Below are 18,191 nucleotides of genomic sequence, written 5' to 3'. Positions count from 1 at the left end.
CCTCAAAGGACTCAGAAACACCTCCTATCCCGACTCCAGCTGTGTTGATCCAGAAAACCAGCGCCTCTCTTCCTCCTCCTCCTCTTGGAGAAACTGGGAAAGTAGAAATCTTCAAAGAGGAATTTAGACGTGTTCAGAATCTAGAGACATTTTGGATCAGGTGTCGGAAGTACCTGAGCACGCTTCAGTGCCACAAATGGCAAGAAAACAGGCCTAATCCCAAGGAAGAGGACGTAGTCCTGATGAAGGACAACCAGGCCAACCAGATCCAAGACAGAATAATGAGAAAGGTGGATGCCTTAAAAGTGTTCTCTCAACCCGTCACCTAAGTGGTCCTTTTGTCTTCTGAAAACGCTAGTGATAAGTAAAGTTTATTTGGGCTCATTAAAATACCCCAGACGGGGAGTGTTCTGGACCGAATAGACTGTTGTTTTGGAGCCCCCTGCTGGCAGTTACATGTTAAAATCAGTACTGACTTAATTTCCTGTCTAGACAGGATGTTGTTGTCAGACCAGGAAGAGAATCCATGGCTGCAATGTGCCTCTAACTAAATGTGTCAGTGTGAATTGTGAATCTGTCTCCATCCTCTTTACATGCTTATTAATACGCAATGTCTGTGAGTATACTTGTTTATGAGACTTATATTGTTGATTAGAGCACCTTATTTGTAAACTATAGCAGAATGTTGTATTATTATTGTCTATGATGCTACTGTGAATATGCTAACATTGATAGCTGTGTCAATTCATTCATTCATTGTAGCCTACTTACCTCATACAATACTCAACTTTATTGATTGTGAGCCTGTGAAAAGAGAACTACTGAATGTTATTACAGTATGCTGTGTTGAGAATGCATACCTTTTATTTTATGCTGACCTGTTTATGGTTACTTCTGTTATGTACAGTATATACCTACCTCATTGGTGCAAAGAGCACACATTACAGTACATTTAGTACCCACCTGCTAATCACCTGCTGTATGCATAATACTTACCTCTTTGTCCTATGCAAATTGATCATTTATACTTTATTCTGAAACATTGTATTGTTTATGCTTTGTTTCAGTTTCACACTTTGGTTCAGTAAAGCTTCAAAAACAAGTCCTGGCTTCTACTTGAATTATTGAACTGAGTGTTTAACTCACTGGGTAACCTATCGCTGGCGAGACCAGTACAGCGAGCGACACTAAGTTAAGCATTACTAACACCTGTGTCGTTACAACAGCAACCAATGCAAGTAGCTCGGCAAAGTTTGAATACAAACCAAAATCTGATCTGATCACTTGCAAATAACAGGCTTTGTTTCCATTTGTTTCTCAAATCTGATCGTTAAGACTGACAGTACACACTAAGTCCCCCTCTGGTCATCTCTTGCAGCTGTACAACCTCTTTCCTTGGCTAATGGAACGTCTGCCAGGACGACACCACACATTATTTTCCGACCTCGAAGAACTGAAAGAGTTCATCATTGAGAAGATTAAAGAGCACAAGGAGACCATGGATCCAGACTCGCCCCGCGATTATATCGACTGCTTCCTCAACAGGCTTAATCAGGTCAGTTATCCTGCGTAGGCTTTTGTTTCCAGGAGGGGCGAAATCCCAAAACGACGTTGGCGCCCGCCGCGCCTCCGCCGCGCCTCCACCGCACCCGCCGCGGTGGAGACGCGCCTGCCGCGGTGGAGACACGAAAGTCGTGACCGTGTGGATCGGCCAGAAGGACCCTTGAGTGACGAGGCAATCAGTCGCCCCGATGTGGCAGACCGAAGTGGTCGGGCAGGGGTGTAGGCATCGACTATAGCCCGGAGGTAAGAAGGAGCTGTTCCTTTCACTGCCCTATAGGCTAGCACCAGGGTTTTAAACTGGATGCGAGCCGCTAGGGGGAGCCAGTGTAGAGAACGGAGAAGGATAGTTTTGTGGGAGAACTTGGGGTGGTTGAACACCAGACGAGCCACAGCTTTCTGAACAAGCTCCAGAGGTCTGATGGCAGATGCCGGAGCACCAGCAAGGAGGGAGTTGCAGTAGTCCAGGCGGGAGATGACAAGAGCCTGGATGAGCACCTGGGCTGCCTTCTCCGTGAGGAAGGGGCGAATCCTCCTGATGTTGTAGAGGAGGAATCTGCAGGACCGTGTCACTGATGCGATGTTTGCCGAGAACGACAGTTGATCGTCCAGGGTCACACCCAGATTCTTCGCAGTCCGAGTTGACGTCACCACAGCATTATCAATGGTGATGGCCATGTCTCGGTGCGGACAGCCCTTCCCCGGGAGGAACATCAGCTCGGTCTTGTCCAGGTTGAGCTTCAGGTGGTGCGTCGACATCCACTCCGAGATGTCAGCCAGACAAGCAGCAATGCGTGCCTCCACTTTTGTGTCAGAGGGGGGGAATGAGAGGATCAGCTGGGTGTCATCGGCATAGCAGTGGTAGGAAAAGCCATGGGAGTGGATGACAGCACCAATAGATGTAGTGTAGAGCGAGAAAAGAAGAGGACCTAGAACCGAGCCTTGGGGAACCCCAGTAGTGAGCCTGTGTGGTTCTGACACAGACCCTCTCAGCATCACCTGGTAGGAGCGACCCTTCAGGTAGGATGCAAACAGGGAGAGTGCAGAGCCTGAGACACCCATCCCCTCAAGGGTGGAGAGGAGGATCTGATGGTTCACTGTGTCGAACGCTGCAGACAAGTCCAGGAGTATCAGGACGGAGGAGAGAGAGTTCGCTCTAGCGGCATGGAGTGACTCCGTCACTGCCAGGAGGGCAGTCTCGGCTGAGTGACCCACTTTGAACCCAGACTGGTGGGAGTCCAGGAGGTTGTTCTGGTGGAGGTACGAGGACAGTTGTTTGAAGACAGCACGTTCGAGAGTTTTAGATAGGAAGGATAGAAGCGAAATTGTAGTTTTTGTGCGCAGGGCACCAGCCGGGGGAGGAGGGAAGGAGGATCGGATATCGTTCACCTTCTTGTCAAAGAAGTTGGCGAAGTCGTCAGGGAGGAGGGACGAGGAACATACCAAACACACACGCCCAGTAACACACACACACACACACAAACACACACGCCCAACCCCGACCTTATTGCCACACATCCCCTCCAAGGTGAATAAATAATAAATTATATTAAAATCCCTAAATCTATCTATCTATCTATCTATCTATCTATCTACCTACCTACCTACCTACCTACCTACCTACCTACCTACCTACCTACCAACCAACCAACCAACCAACCAACCAACCAACCAACCAACCAACCAACCAACCAACCAACCAACCAACCAACCTACCTACCTACCTACCTACCTACCTACCTACCTACCTATCTATCTATCTACAGGATCTATCTATCTATCTACAGTATCTGTCAATTCATCTATCATCTATAGGGTCTTTAACGTTTTCAGCCCAAGGACCCCCTAGCTGAGAGAGAGATGAAGCAGGGACCCCTTCTATATTTTATAAAATTGTGTTTCAGATGCAACTTTTTTTGTTTACGTGGTCTGCTCTTTTTTCCCTCTACACCGATAGCTCTTTGCCAAAAATAGCCGATCTACAAGCTCACAACGCCTCGCACTGCCAGGCGTTGTGAACTTGTAGATTGGCTATTTTTGGTGTGAGTGAGTGTGCTCCCACGGCCTGAGTCTGTCTGTGTGTCTGTGTGCGAGCTATCGGTGTGTAGAGGGAGCAACAAAAAAAGTTGCATCTGAAACACAATTTTATAAAATAAAATTTAGGGATTTTAATATAATTTATTATTATTTTAAATTATTATTTATTCACCTTGGGGGGGGGACGTGTGGCAATAAGGTCGGGGTTGGGCGTGTGTGTTTGTGTTTGTGTGTGTGTGTTACGGCCGCAGACTTTTGACAGAGAGACAGACAGACAGACAGACAGACAGACAGACAGACAGACAGACACACAGACACACAGACAGACAGACAGACAGACACACAGACAGACCCAGGCCGTGGGAGCAGACTCACTCACACCAAAAATAGCCGATCTACAAGCTCACAGACGTGTGGCGATAAGGTCGGGGTTGGGCATGTGTGTTTGTGTGTGTGTGTTACGGCCGCGGACTTTTGACAGACAGACAGACAGACAGACAGAGAGACAGACAGACACACAGACAGACCCAGGCCGTGGGAACACACTCACTCACACCAAAAATAGCCGATCTACAAGCTCACAACCCTCGCAGCGCAGGGCGTTGTGAGCTTGTAGATCGGCTATTTTTTGCAAAGAGATATCGGAGTAGAGGGGGAAAAAAGAGCAGACCACATGCGTAATTACACACGTGGAAAACTCCGGCTTGATATCGTTTGATATCGAGAAAATAAATTATAATAAATTATAATAAATTCATGACTGATACACCGGAAAATATAAACTTGGTCATAGAAACATTAAAATTATAAGAATTCAAGTAAAATTGACTGAGATCTGGCCTAATGAAAGCCGGGGCTTCTGATTGGTCTGTGGTGCGGGGCGGCACAGCGACGTTGCCTACGTAACATATGTAGTTCCAGTGTAGTTCTGCAAAACGAGTCAAATAGGAGCCTTTCCAGACTGAGAAACAAAGTGAGAAAAAAAATCCGCCGAATGTAGTGAAGCAGGCTGGATCCCAGGCTACATTAACCCTGGCTGCCTGGCATTGTTAAAATTTCTCAAAAATGCAAAATACAAAAGATCTACAAGTTATCACAAGACATAAGTGTATATATAGGCACACACTAGTTTTATACACTCCAAGGCCCCAGGTACAGTATGAATGAGGTGTCATTTGTCGAGTAGGTTTCACTTTAACTTTGACAGTATGTGACACACCGTTGCTGATCGGTTCCTGGATATTGTCAAAAGACTACAATTACCAAAATGCATTCAGAATGGTGCAAAGGTGTCAAACCGGTTAAATCTGTGATCCTTCAAATGTTCTCACACCATGTACGATGTCGATATTATGCAATATTGATGGTGTCTCTTGTTCTGCACCAGGCGGGATGATTGTGTAGAGGGTGTATATGTCACAGTTTGATTGGAAAACCAGTCAGATTGAAAAAGGTGCACTCGTTTTCACCAACGGAGGTGCGCCGTCTGAAGGCCATGAGAGGCACCGCCAAGCGAGCTTAGGCGAGCCATTTGTTTACACTTTTGTGTGTTTAGGAAAAGGAGCTCCAGACATCAGAGTTCCACAATGAGAACCTGGTGTCTACCGTGTTAAATCTGTACGTCGGAGGAACAGAGAGCACCAGCACAACACTCAGATTCATGCTCAGCGTGCTCATCAAGTACCCCAACATACAGGGTAAGTGACAAGTACCCCAACATACAGGGTAAGTTACTAGTACCCCAACATACTGGGTAAGTGACAAGTACCCCAACATACAGGGTAAGTGACTAGTACCCCAACATACTGGGTAAGTGACTAGTACCCCAACATACAGGGTAAGTGACAAGTATCCCAACATACAGGGTAAGTCACTAGTACCCAAACATACAGGGTAAGTCACTAGTACCCAAACATACAGGGTAAGTCACTAGTTCCCAAACATACAAGGTTAATGACTACCCCAACATACTGGGTAAGTGACAAGAACCCCAACATACAGGGTAAGTGACTCAATACGAGGCCAAGAAAAACATACTTTCTTCTAAGAAAGGCCTTATTTATTCTAAGTCGTCCCACACAGAAAATAACTGATCAATAAGCTCACAACGCGATAGATTGGCTATTTCCGACGCATGATGCCGTCGTACGACGTATGAAGTATTAATCGGGATTAACTGAAGATGTTTGCATTGCAAACAGAAAAAGTGCTCCTCGGAGCACAGGTCTCCGCCAGGTTAGGTAGGTTATTGTGGCCTCCTGGTGGCGCTATAATAGGCCAATGTGAAAAGGTTGCCATTTATTCTTAGGCCTTTCACGGCAATCGGACCTTGCATTCATGATTTGAGGCATTTTGTTCCAAAAATGTGTTTTGCTAAATTAGACCTGCTGGTGGCGCTATAACAGGCCAATGTGAAAAGGCTGGCATTTCTTCCTCGGCCTAATGGGAATTTGCGTGTGAAATTGCACGGAAAGCGCAAGCTGTGTTCATGATTTGAGGCATTTTGTTCAAAACGGACCAATCCTGCAAATTTTGGAAGCCAACCTTAGCCAATGAGGATGGAATATGGACAATCGGATCCGTGTTGATCACATGACTATAGAGATACTGTGTACCGATTTGCATGACGTTTGGATAAAATCTGTCGGAGTAAAATGGTTTTGCACAAATCGGCCTCCTGGTGGCGCTATAACAGGCCCATGTGAAAAATGGGGCAGAGGTTCTGAATTGGCATCCAGGGAGTGTGCGTGCACAGTTTCACAGCGACCGGGCCAACGGTGCCTGAGATTAGCTGCTCACAGACAGATGGACGGACACACGGACACACAAACGGACGGACAGGGGGTAAAACATACTCTCTCGCCATGCCTTTCGGCCTGGCGGAGACAATGAGATGGAAATGTCCACATACATGCAGGCATTAGTACATTATGTTATCAGAAATAATATACTTATGAACTAACACTAAAAAAAAACAAAAAAAATAACAATACCCCTCTTATGACCCTGTCACATGCAACACAATACATCTCCTACACCATCCCTAAGGTATCTATGCAACACATAGACATCTCCTACAGGGGTTACACTATCCCTGAGGTATTGATTGAATTTTTTTTTATTAGGCAAAAAGAATGTAAAACAACACAGTTACATTTATAATGCTTTTGTCTAAAAGGTCCGGCCAAAAAAGCCCTTGCGGACTTGTTTCCGTTAGGGTCCTTGAATTAATTTCATAGACATATATAGTAGCAACCAAACAGTTCAAAAATCAATATGAAAATACAGATAATACAGAAAAAATACAACTATGTACCAAAAAAAAGGAGCATGAAAAAAAATAAAATAGAAAATAAATGTACAAAAAAAGGGGGGGGGGGTGAAGCATGGAAAAATAACGATTATATACAAAAAATGCATGAGGAAATACAAAATATGTACAAAAAAGAGGAGGGGGGGGGGTCGTCTGTCTACAGGGAAACTGGTACTATCTCCTCTTTCGGCCTCCAGAAAGATGAGTTTTTAGGGCTGTTTTGAATGAGCCCAGCGAACTGCATTTTTTGAGGGATGGGGTTAGACTATTCCATTCCTTGGTGGCTGTGCTATAGAAGGAGAATTTGCCCATGTTTGTTTTATGGGTGGGTGGTACCAGATTGTTGTTTACGCTCCCTCTAGTTTCGTGGCTGTGGGTGTCACTAACTTTTTCGAGGTATTTATACAGATATGCGGGTATAGGGGGCATTTCGGGCAAATCTGCATTTACAATTTTGAAGACCAGACCCATTTTTAGTTGTTTAACCCTGTCTTCCACCCTGAGCCAGCCTAGGCTGGCAAAGTGAGTGGGAGAGAGGTGGGTCATGGGCCCCAGTCCGAGAAGTAGTCGGATCAGTTTGTTTTGGGAGGTTTGAAGCTTAGTCTGCAGTGACACTGAGGTGTTAGAGTACCAAGAGGAGCTAGCATAGTCAAAAAGGGGCTGAATCAGGGCCCCCGAGAGGGTCCTGAGGGCCTGAGGGTTGACAAAAGAGGAAACTCTGCCCATAAATCTGGTTCTCTGGTTTACTCCTTTGACCACCTTTGTTGCCATGCTTTCACCTGACAGGTATTTGTCAAGAATACATCCCAAATAGGTAATCTCTTCTTTGCTAGTGATGATTGTGTCATCGACTATGACCTTGAAGTCATCTACCTTCATTTTACTGAGGGAATGTTTGGTCCCAAATAGGATGGATTCAGTTTTCCCAAGGTGTAGTGACAGTTTGTTATCGGTAAGCCAGGTACGGATTTTTGAGAGTTCAGAGCTGAGAGCTTCCTCAACTTGCAACTTGTCCTCACCCGAGATCAGGAGTGCCGAGTCATCAGCGAACAGGAACAGTTTGCAGTTACAGGCAGCATTCATGTCGTTAATGTATAGAAGGAACAGTAACGGCCCTAGAATGCTGCCTTGAGGAACCCCGCAGCTCACCGGGAGGGATGAGGACATGGTTCCGTTGATGTCAACCACTTGTTCTCTACCCTCCAAGTAAGATCTCATCCAATTTAGTGATGTGCAATCAAAACCAATCGCCCTCAGCTTATCAAGTAGAATTGCGTGGTTTACAGTGTCAAACGCCTTTTGGAGGTCCAGCATGACCATGCCACAGTATTTGCCCGAGTCTACCTCACGTTTGATGTAGTCGGTCAATGCAACAGGTATCTATGCAACACATAGACATCTCCTACAGGGGCTACACCATCCCTAAGGTATCTATGCAACACAATACATCTCCTACAGGGGTTACACTATCCCTAAGGTATCTACTATGCAACACAATACATCTCCTACAGGGGTTACACTATCTCCAAGGTATCCCACCGTTTCTTTATCACTAAAGATTGTAGGATTTTAACTATTCTGGTTCCTTACCGATTCTCTCTTAACGGTCCGATTCCTTACGGTTCCCTTGAACGATTCTTTTTTGGGCGGTGAAACCGCCCCTATATGTGAGGTTTGGATATTTGCACCCCCCAATCCTGCGCTGTGATTGGCCACCAGTGTACCCCCCTAACCCTGCACCGTGATTGGCCAATCACAGTCTATTCAGGACTGTGATGGCTAGTGAAACATGACACATGTGCATAGCCCTGTAAATAGGACTATGCACTTAAAAAAAATTGTTTTTTTTAAGTGAATCACACATTGTGGGTGGAAAGGGTATTAAAAAAACACATTATTCTTTTAAGTGAGCTTCCATCACCTCAGCATGCCACACCTAGCAAGACACCTAGCAAGACACAGCCCACTTCACACTGGGTGTGATTTTTTTTAAATCAAAACCATTTTCACCTTCATAACACATTCCCTGCCAATCACGTAGATCTTACGTTCATTCAAATCAGACTGTTGACCGCCATTCACGTAGATCTACGTGATTCAGATGTATTGTATATCTTTGAAAATGCAACTTGGGAATGCGACTCTCCTAGAAGGAATCAAGGGATGTGACGTCATCCCAAAAAAACGTCATGTACGTCTGTCCGCTCCAATGATGGGATTTGGAGAAAAACTGCTCTAGCTCCATAATCTTTTTTGTGGTGAAAACCGGCCTCTTTCAAGGCGTGATCACTCTAAAATGGCCGATCGCGGTAAAATTTTTTTAGTTCCAGTGGATAGAAGGGACCCTCCACCACCCCATGGACACTTTTTGGTTACATGCGCGTGCACGTTGTGGTTTCTGCGGTGCTCCATAGATCGTCAAAACAGGTAAAAAACACTGGCAGCAGCTAAAAAAAAGCGGGTGCATATAGGTGAATGTGTTAAGATTGTCTATAAACACAAATTCGATCATACATAATACTGTACAGTACTGCATGCATATAAGTGGTTCTCAAAGTGAGGTCCAGGAACCCTCTGGGTTACCTGAGGGGGTTCCAAAGGCACCCTTACAGGTCTGTAACTCTCAGAGTTATGGCGGTCCTTGAAATTAAAACGTTTTAGAACCACCGGTATTGTAATTGTCTAGCAGACGTGTCAGACAATTCCACAGACCAGTCCACATACCAGCTCTGACAGTGTGATCAAACCGGTTCCGGAAACGGTTCCACATGTGATGGAACCGATTCCGGTTCCTCAATGTTGGATCCGGTTCCGGATTTGAACCCATGGAAGACAAGACTGTCTTGACTTGACATATTCCATAATAAATCCTCTATGCCAGTCGTCTTGTGTAGCCAGACAACTATTCAACAATCTCCACATGCTATAAAGAGTCTGGAACTACACAGAAGTGCAGCTCTGATGGCTTCATAGATTTGTTTGACAGCACTATCATCATTGTTAAGTATTTAGTGTGGTTGCCCTAACAGGGCAACCAGACTATAGTTCTAGGGACACTTTATTCTTTCTAGATAAACAATACTTTGCCGCGCTACTCCTCCCACAGTTTATTTTTCCCAATTTTGTGCCATATGTCAAAATGACCGGCTTCACCGGGAATCGTGTGCATCCATTTTGCTAAGAGATTGGTTACATAGTTTAATTGATATTGATTTATTAGTGCATTAAATTTCAAAAAGTCAAAAAACTCCCATTCAAGTATTTTTTTCTCAGAAACCGTAAGAGCTAGAGTTACCAGATTTGGAGGGAAGGTTCATAATTTTGTCCGAAATTATTTAAAAAATAATTACACCAGTCAGCCTCATGGTGGCGCTATAACAGTCCCCTTTACGTTTTGGCCTATAACTCTTGAACCGTAGGTCGTAAAATAAAAAATGTTCCCCTGGATTCCTTGGGTCATGACGCCCATTTGCGTCAGGATAGATTTTCCGCCATTTTGAATTTTCTTCAAAACACACTTTTAGCTCCTCCTCCCACATATTTTGGTCAAATTTCACAAAAATCGGTACACGTGATCTATGGACCCATGCGATAAACCTATCCAAACGGCATTTTGATAGTCCTTACCGTTCGTCCGTAATTGGCTTCCAAAGTTAGTGGGAGGGGCCCGTTTTACCAAAAATGCCAAAAATCACGAACGAAACGTCCGGTCAATCCCAAATTTGAATCACATGTCAAGGGTGGTTTACTCAACGAATCCCCAAAAGCATTTCCACTTTGATCCATAGGGGGCGCCACAAATGCACAAAACTTAACCGTTTGATGCAAAAACCTTATTTTGGGGGGATCAATCCTCTCTAAATGAAACGCAAGTGATCTCAGGAGTGACGTGACAATGTAATTGGCGCAGCCTCCAACCGTATTCCTCCCAGCGTATTCCTCGAGTCCCGGCGGCAGCGACCCGCGACCCGCGTCGGCGCAACCACACTTTCTAGAAAACTAGTTTTACTTGTTTTCATGTATGTGTTTGTTTGATTACAAATTATATTTGCTAATAATATGTTGGATTAATGTCAATGTGTTTCAAACATTAATATACAAAAAAACGTTCCTCTCACACAAAAATTGTGAGGCCCCCCTGTAGTAACTCTGAGGACCCTCTAAGGGTCACGGAACCCCTGTTGAATGCAGAAAAGGAATAGGATTTTTATTTCCAGCACCTCATTATTGAAATCTACAGTAGATTCTAGAACCCCCCTGTCATCTAGGAAGGTGATTTCATAACTAAGCAATAACGTGATGTTTCGTTTGCACAGGGAACACTCATCTTCCCCATGCTGCACACCGTCCTGAGAGATAAAGGCCAGTGGGCCACGCCCTGGTCCTTCAACCCACAGCACTTCCTGGACCACAACAGCAACTTTAAGAAGAACCCTGCCTTCCTGCCCTTCTCTGCAGGTACAGTACAGCACTGCACTCCACACAATGATTTAAAGCTGCACTCCATGTCAGGATTTGAACCCAGGTCTCCCCTGTGTGGGGGACCAAACTCTACTTACCACTCTCCAAGTCAAGTCAAGTCAAATGTATGTATACTAGAAGTTCTGCCCGCTACGCGGAACGGGACTTTTGAGATCGCCATCCCCAAAATAGGTTGACTTATTGGGATACATGCGTGTGACTGGTCGCCCCTGCTGGTTCTCTGAATTGTTATTTTTAAATAGGCTCTGTCATGATTAATTGACCACACATATGAAGTGAAACAACTAAATTCTATCCAAACGATATGTTATAAGTGAATTCCGTGCGTCAAAGAAGAAGTTTGAGAGCGTTTAATAAGCGAAAATAAGAAGTCAAGGCACTCGCACCCTGACTCGCACAAAACAATGGCTGCCGTTCGTCTTTTTTCAGGCTGCGAACTCGCCACCTGATTGGCCAGCTTTTGCTGTCAATCACAGAACGATGAGCGACGTTGCCATGTCCAGGTTTTGTAAGCGTGAAGTGGGTGTAAATTGGTTAGAGAAAGTGCGTCCACGCATGCGCAGTGCGCAGCTTTGTGTTTTTTCATGAAGCTGGTTGCTTGTTGCTCGCGCACGATCTGGCAACATCGGTGCATACGCATGCGCAGTGGCGAGGTGGAAGAGGAATGGCACAGAGAAAGGAGACTCCACGCATACGCATGCGCAGTTTGCAGTTTGCAGTTTTTTTCCCCCACCTTTCAGCCAGTTTCCCCCACCTTTCAGCCAATCTTCCCAATTGTATGTTAGATATAAAATACATTTAAAAACAACAGCACAGCATGAAAATTATAACACACAAAACATCAAATTTAAAACACAAAAAGCATCAAATACAGAGCATACAACTCCAAACCGGAAGACAAATAGCTGAGGTTATAAGGAAAATCTGGGAGTTCACAAAGCATATAAAGAAGTGTCCAACCATTTCTCCATGGGAGGTTTTTAAAAGGCCAGCGAAAACAAGGTGCGTTTTAAGTCTGCTTTTACAACAACAAATAAGAAATCTGCACTTTGGCAACGGAGCCCATTCAGAGTGGGATTGTTTGGGCTACAGCCAGAGCTGACTAATTGTTAAAGGATACCTATGGTGTCATTTCACATTTGGCTCAGTGCCAACCTCCGGGCACACATCACTAACCCATTTGTTTTGGCACCGCCATCTTCCAGGCCAGGGCCGGATTACCCATAGGCCGTTGGGGGCGAGTGCCCTGGGGCACCAGCCCAAATTTTTTTTTTAATAAGAATTAAATAACATAACCTTAACATAACCCTAACCCTAAAACCAAAATAAAGCAACCAAAAACCAAAAAGAAACTAACAAAATCCGCAAATTTTTCGCGCGAGTGCACGATTTCGGCGCTTCGCGCGCGGGGGGCACTTCAACTTGAGGTCGCCCTGGGGCACCACATAGTGCTAATCCGGCCCTGTTCCAGGCCCTATACTGTACAGAGCTCAGCTGTCCGTTCCGTTCGTAACTCAGACAGAACAACTTTACCCATTAAGACCTGAGGCTGATTCTACAAATGTCTTTTTTCTTCTAAATCCTAACAGTTTTCTGGAAAAAAAAACGTATGTTGCTACTGTATATCACTGGTTCTCAAACTTTTGTATGTACTTGGCCACAGACCCCCATCTCAAAATATTTTGTTCCAGGGACTCAGGGATGCAAAGATTTGAGTAAAAAATGTTTGCTTTAAAAATATATATATATTCAAAGATTTGCTAAAAAATAATAATAATAGCAGATCTACAAGCTCAGTGGCACGAAGTGACACTCATATTGCTAAAATCTAAAATGGAACAGATGCTTTCCCAGTTTTAATGGGTTAAACAGATGGGTTTAACTTCTGGTTAAAAAGGAATACAGCGACAGCGCTACTGACTGCGCCAGGGCTGGGGAATATTCGCCTACCAAGGGGGGGAAGGGGGGAAAAATGGAAGGGGGGAATGGTGAAGGAGAAAAAAGAGAAGAAAAGGAAAACAAACGTGGGGGAAAAAAAGGCAACAGGCCTGTCTTTTTCTGCTTCTGGCTGGTTGTGGGTTCGATCCCCACCTACGGTGTGAAAAAAAAACCCTGCAATGAATTAAAATAAAAAATCCTTATTGTTTTAACCATGTAAATGGACCAAGAAATCGCTTTTCTCACCATCACCAACCTATTTGTACTATTGTATTATTACAATATGTAGGCCTACATTGGCAAACTTTGACAGATGTCTCTTAAGCATAACCCTTCAGAGACTGTACTTCATTCATGACTTATAATATTGTAGATCTATTCATATACAGTATTCACTGGTGATAGATGTACACACTACAGTATATATAAATGTATATATTCACTGAATCACTGTACATTTTATATTTAGAAATGGACAGGAGGGTGCAGATTTTATTGGCAGCAAATGGACAGGTGACGGGAGTGTTTTAATTGGAAACAAATCGACGGGGGGGAAGAGATTTCATTGGCAACAAGTGGATCGGGTGGATTTTTATTGGCGACAAGTGGACGCGGGGGAGCCACTGTGTCCCTGTTTCAGCTCAATTTCTTACAGCATGTCAATGAACTACATCTGTGATTTAAGTTTTTTAGATTAGAAGATTATTCCGTTTCTGTAAACATTGTTTTGGTTTCCGCCAATGCACCACACCTACCTCTCAGCATTCTGGAAGTCATAGCAGAATAGCATGAACTTCAGCCACTGGCTAACTACCTGTCCGTGGTGGTTCCTGGCGAATCTTTTTTTTTTGGGGGGGGGGGGGATTTTGTATATATATATATAAAATATATAAATAATATGAGGTCAAGTGTCTTGCTCAGGGACACATTGCCGGGGCCAGCTATGCCCCCCATACTGATGAGACTGAGTGAAGTCAAAGGACAAGTACATCTGGTCAATGGAACTGTGCTGCTGTTGGCTCCGAAAATCTTTTTTTTAATTTGCAGTACGACCACCAGACAGAAGTTGTTTACAGTAGGCCTATACCCTCTGATCTCCTGCAGGTCTTTATCATTGTGTTTGTCTGTGTGTCTCCCCAGGGAAGAGGGCGTGTGTTGGAGAGTCTCTGGTGCGCATGGAGCTGTTCATGTTCATCGAATCATTACTGCAGCGCTTCACCTTCTCCTGCAGCGCTGGTCCAGACTCCATCGACCTCAGCCCAGAGTTCAGCAGCTTCGCTAATGTGCCCCGCAAGTACCACGTCATCGCCACCCCCCGGTGAGCACAACCGGGTGGTACCAGTGAATTGGAAACACACGACACCGTCATTTTGCGTTTCCGGTTCAAATCATGCTGCTGCTGAGCCAATCAAAATGAAGCTATGAGACACTGACCTCGGAACAGGAAATGGGCATGCCACCTTCTGGAAAAGAGAACTACTGTACTACAGTCCAAGACAAAAACAGAAAAGTAAGACATGCCATCTCCGGTTTACTTCCTGTATCTGTATCTGGAGACCGAATTAGGTTGGAGTCTATTAATTCCAATGGGAGAAGACATCACAAGTCAGTGTCATTGTGATGTGGTGTGTCCTTGTAGATCTATTTGCGATAGATGCTATTTTTGCAATTAATCAACATTTCTGCCAATAAGTAAAAAAAACTGAATGATTTTGCTGTTACAATAAAACAACTTATTTGCAAATACACAGTACGAAAATCACAGCCTTTACTATGTATAAGTTAGGCATATCCTGTTATGCCATCGTCATACAGCCTATAGATCTAGCCTATAACAGATGCATTCTCAGATCATTATAGCCTACCCTTGCATGCAATAAGTTACTGGCAGCTCAGTGGCCAGTAATTTGCTGTATTTCCGAATTACAATAGACTACTATAATCCATTTTACAGCATATAATACACTAGTGTATTACTTATTATTATATATTATTATTTTTGTGTAATATAGCCCAATTTATTATATTGTATTGTACTGCAATATTACTACTGTATTGATTATTTTTAACTACTGTACTTCAGAATAACATTGAATTCAAAACAAAAAAGGTTCTTTTTAAAGAATAAATTTGATTCCAAACTCACATTAAAATGGGATTTAACACTGTTTTCAACGGTAGCAGTTAATTTATGAAATGTTCTTGAACATTCGAAGAAAGGAGCAATGGATTGAAACATGTTCACATCAACATTATAAAACTAGAAAATGTGCTCCTCGGAGCACAAGTCTCCGCCAGCAGACCCGTGCTATTTTAGTCTTGGTAGAACGGGTCGTCTTGGTAGAATGTGCATGGTTTTTGGTGTTCTGCAGGGGCGACTGAATATGTAGTGTCTGCATCTAAAAAATGTTCTTCTTGAAGCAATGTGTCATATGGGAGTCCTCGTAATTGACTGGTTTGTTCAAATGCTTGTCTGTCTTCTTCATCTTCATTGTCTTGAACAGTTTCAGCAGTTGATTGGTGTGTTTGATCTATGTTCTCTAGTGCTACATAATGTATTTGATCAAGGTGGCCAATTGTTACAGTATTAAGACTTCGGCCTTGTTGTGGGATCAATTCAACTCTATAGTCCTCTTCTGTGTTACTGTTGTAGATGAGTATGCTTTCTTAGCTTTGGCCTTCTGCGCCTTTGCTTGACCAATGTTAGGTGTTCTCAGAGGGACACACACACACACGGACGGGTGATTTGTACTGATTGATCGGTAAACGGCTTTTTGAAGTGACACACCTATTTATAGGATTTTATTTCGTCATACGTCCCTCTAGCCAATCAAAGGCATTGGTGTCAACATATTGACACGTGTCACGTGGAGCTTGACCAATGTTAGCTTGGCTAGGGGCCATGCTAACACACAGTGGGACGAAGCGAAAACATACTCTCCACCAGTGTTGGAATAGTTACTACAACATAGTAATATGTTACTTATTACATATTACTTGTTTAAAAAGTAATGTAGTTACTTTACTTATTACTCCCTGCCAAAAGTAACTAGTTACTTATTACTTAGTTACTTTTTTTTTCTCGCCCCCAGTAATTGCATCCTTTACCTAAAGGTAATAATATTACTCAAAACGTGAAAGTAATTAGTTACATTACTAGTTACTGGGAAAAAGTAATAATATTACTTTAAGTTACTTATTACTTTAGTTACTTTCCAACACTGCTCTCCACCTACGGCGGAGACAAAAATAAAATTAATCAACATTTTTCTTAATGCACAGGGAGTACAGAGCAGCAGCAATTTTCAGTGCAACTTTTTACGTAACAAATATTTCAATAAACTTTTTTTCTTCAAAACAACAACACTGCAGCAGCAATAACATTACATTTATTTTTTTGGGGGGGGTATTTTTTTTTTTTACAAAACTTGTATTCAACAACAATACAACAACAACAACAACAACAATAACAGTGTATGTTTACAATGGTCTGCCAGACAAGATAGAGCAGCAACAATTTTCAGTAAGAAAACTAAAAGTACATTTGAACCTGTTGAAAAGTACATAAATAAAGTATTTCTCAATCTCAACCGTTACAAGAGGTCATTGCAAGTCATATTGACTACCCTGCAAACAGGCCAGTGATGTTTGGCTTTTAGTGAAGAGTCAGTGACAGTGAACATTGTACTTCTGAAGTGTATGTATATATTGTAGATCAGCAATTTTTGGGGAAGATATTTAGTGTAGTTGACCGGCTTCCCAGGGGCCCCTTGGGAATCCAATCACTTAACGGTAGGGTAAGTGATACTTTTTGGTTAAAACAAAAAGTATTTTGTTAAAAGGTTAAAGTAACAGGAGTCTCCCCGTCTCTCCAGCTCTTTAATAAACAGAAAATACATTTTCCGGTAGGTGTCAAAATCTCAGCCAATCAGGAGAAAGTACCCATTCTTAAGCTTCATTTTTATAGTGTTCCAGTTCCAATTTTGTCTGCTCATTTCTTAGGGCGGTTTCAGACTGGATCCGTTTGAATCGAAGCGTTCCCGAGTACGCTTGGCTTCTCCCAGCTGGTCAGCATTCACACTGGCCAAAATCCTTTCGTACTCGACCATTTAATTTAGCAGTAATGGTAAATATGTGCCTCATGGGGGTGCTGTTGACTATGGGGCTTTGGAAGAGAGAATGTCATTCTCAGAAGAAAAGTCACTCTAGAGTGAATAATAAAGTTTGACTGTGTTCCTGACGATGTCTTGAGTTATAATAACAACAGATCAACAATACACAACCAAAGCAGTGTGTGCACTGGTCTTTGAAACCTCGAAATGTAACGTCGTCTGTTAATATGATATTGGCGTCACGGAAGCATCCTTGGTATGACGTCACGGACTAACCCTTGGTGTATTTATCCTTATAAATACGTTCGCCACACATGTGTTTTTTGTTTATAATTTTTCACGGCTCGTGCTACTCAAACACTAGCGGGATTATTATTTCTTGTCAACATTCAAGTAGAACAATGAGAAGGTATAACCCAGCTAAAATAATGCGTCATTATAACAAATATAAAAATGATATATGATTAGCAGTCCAGTCTGTCCACTTCCTTCTCTTGGTACGGATGGATTCACACTGCCGCGTTCCGTTCCCGACTCCGCAGCAATCTACAGCAAAACTACAGCCAAGTCTTGAGTGATCCGCACGCAGAAATACAGGCTGGCCGGACCGGGCTTCAATTAGGTAATAATAATAATGGATTTTCATTTTTATTTATAATGCACTTTACATTTGTGAAAATCTCAAAGTGCTACAATAGGCAGTTGCATTAAAAAAGAAACATCACGTCATTAAAAACATCTGCTGAAAC

At 43.3% G+C, this 18,191-nt stretch overlaps 1 protein-coding gene across 1 annotated transcript in view; it reads left to right on the top strand.

Moving 5' to 3' along the window:
• Positions 1–14,920, top strand: part of cyp2y3 (cytochrome P450, family 2, subfamily Y, polypeptide 3) — a 63,101-nt gene extending 48,181 nt beyond the window's left edge. Inside the window, exons 8-9 of the mRNA XM_080429486.1 lie at positions 11,227–11,368; positions 14,471–14,920. Coding sequence (XP_080285612.1) covers positions 11,227–11,368; positions 14,471–14,652 — 324 coding nt within the window. The 3' untranslated portion in view covers positions 14,653–14,920. The remainder of the gene's footprint in view (positions 1–11,226; positions 11,369–14,470) is intronic.
• The last annotated feature ends 3,271 nt before the right edge of the window (positions 14,921–18,191 follow it).

Source organism: Gymnoscopelus braueri (assembly GCF_963280865.1).
Source record: "Gymnoscopelus braueri genome assembly, chromosome: 5".
Taxonomy (NCBI): domain Eukaryota; kingdom Metazoa; phylum Chordata; class Actinopteri; order Myctophiformes; family Myctophidae; genus Gymnoscopelus; species Gymnoscopelus braueri.
Note: the sequence above shows the minus strand (reverse complement) of the source record. Positions and strands in the feature narration are given on the sequence as shown.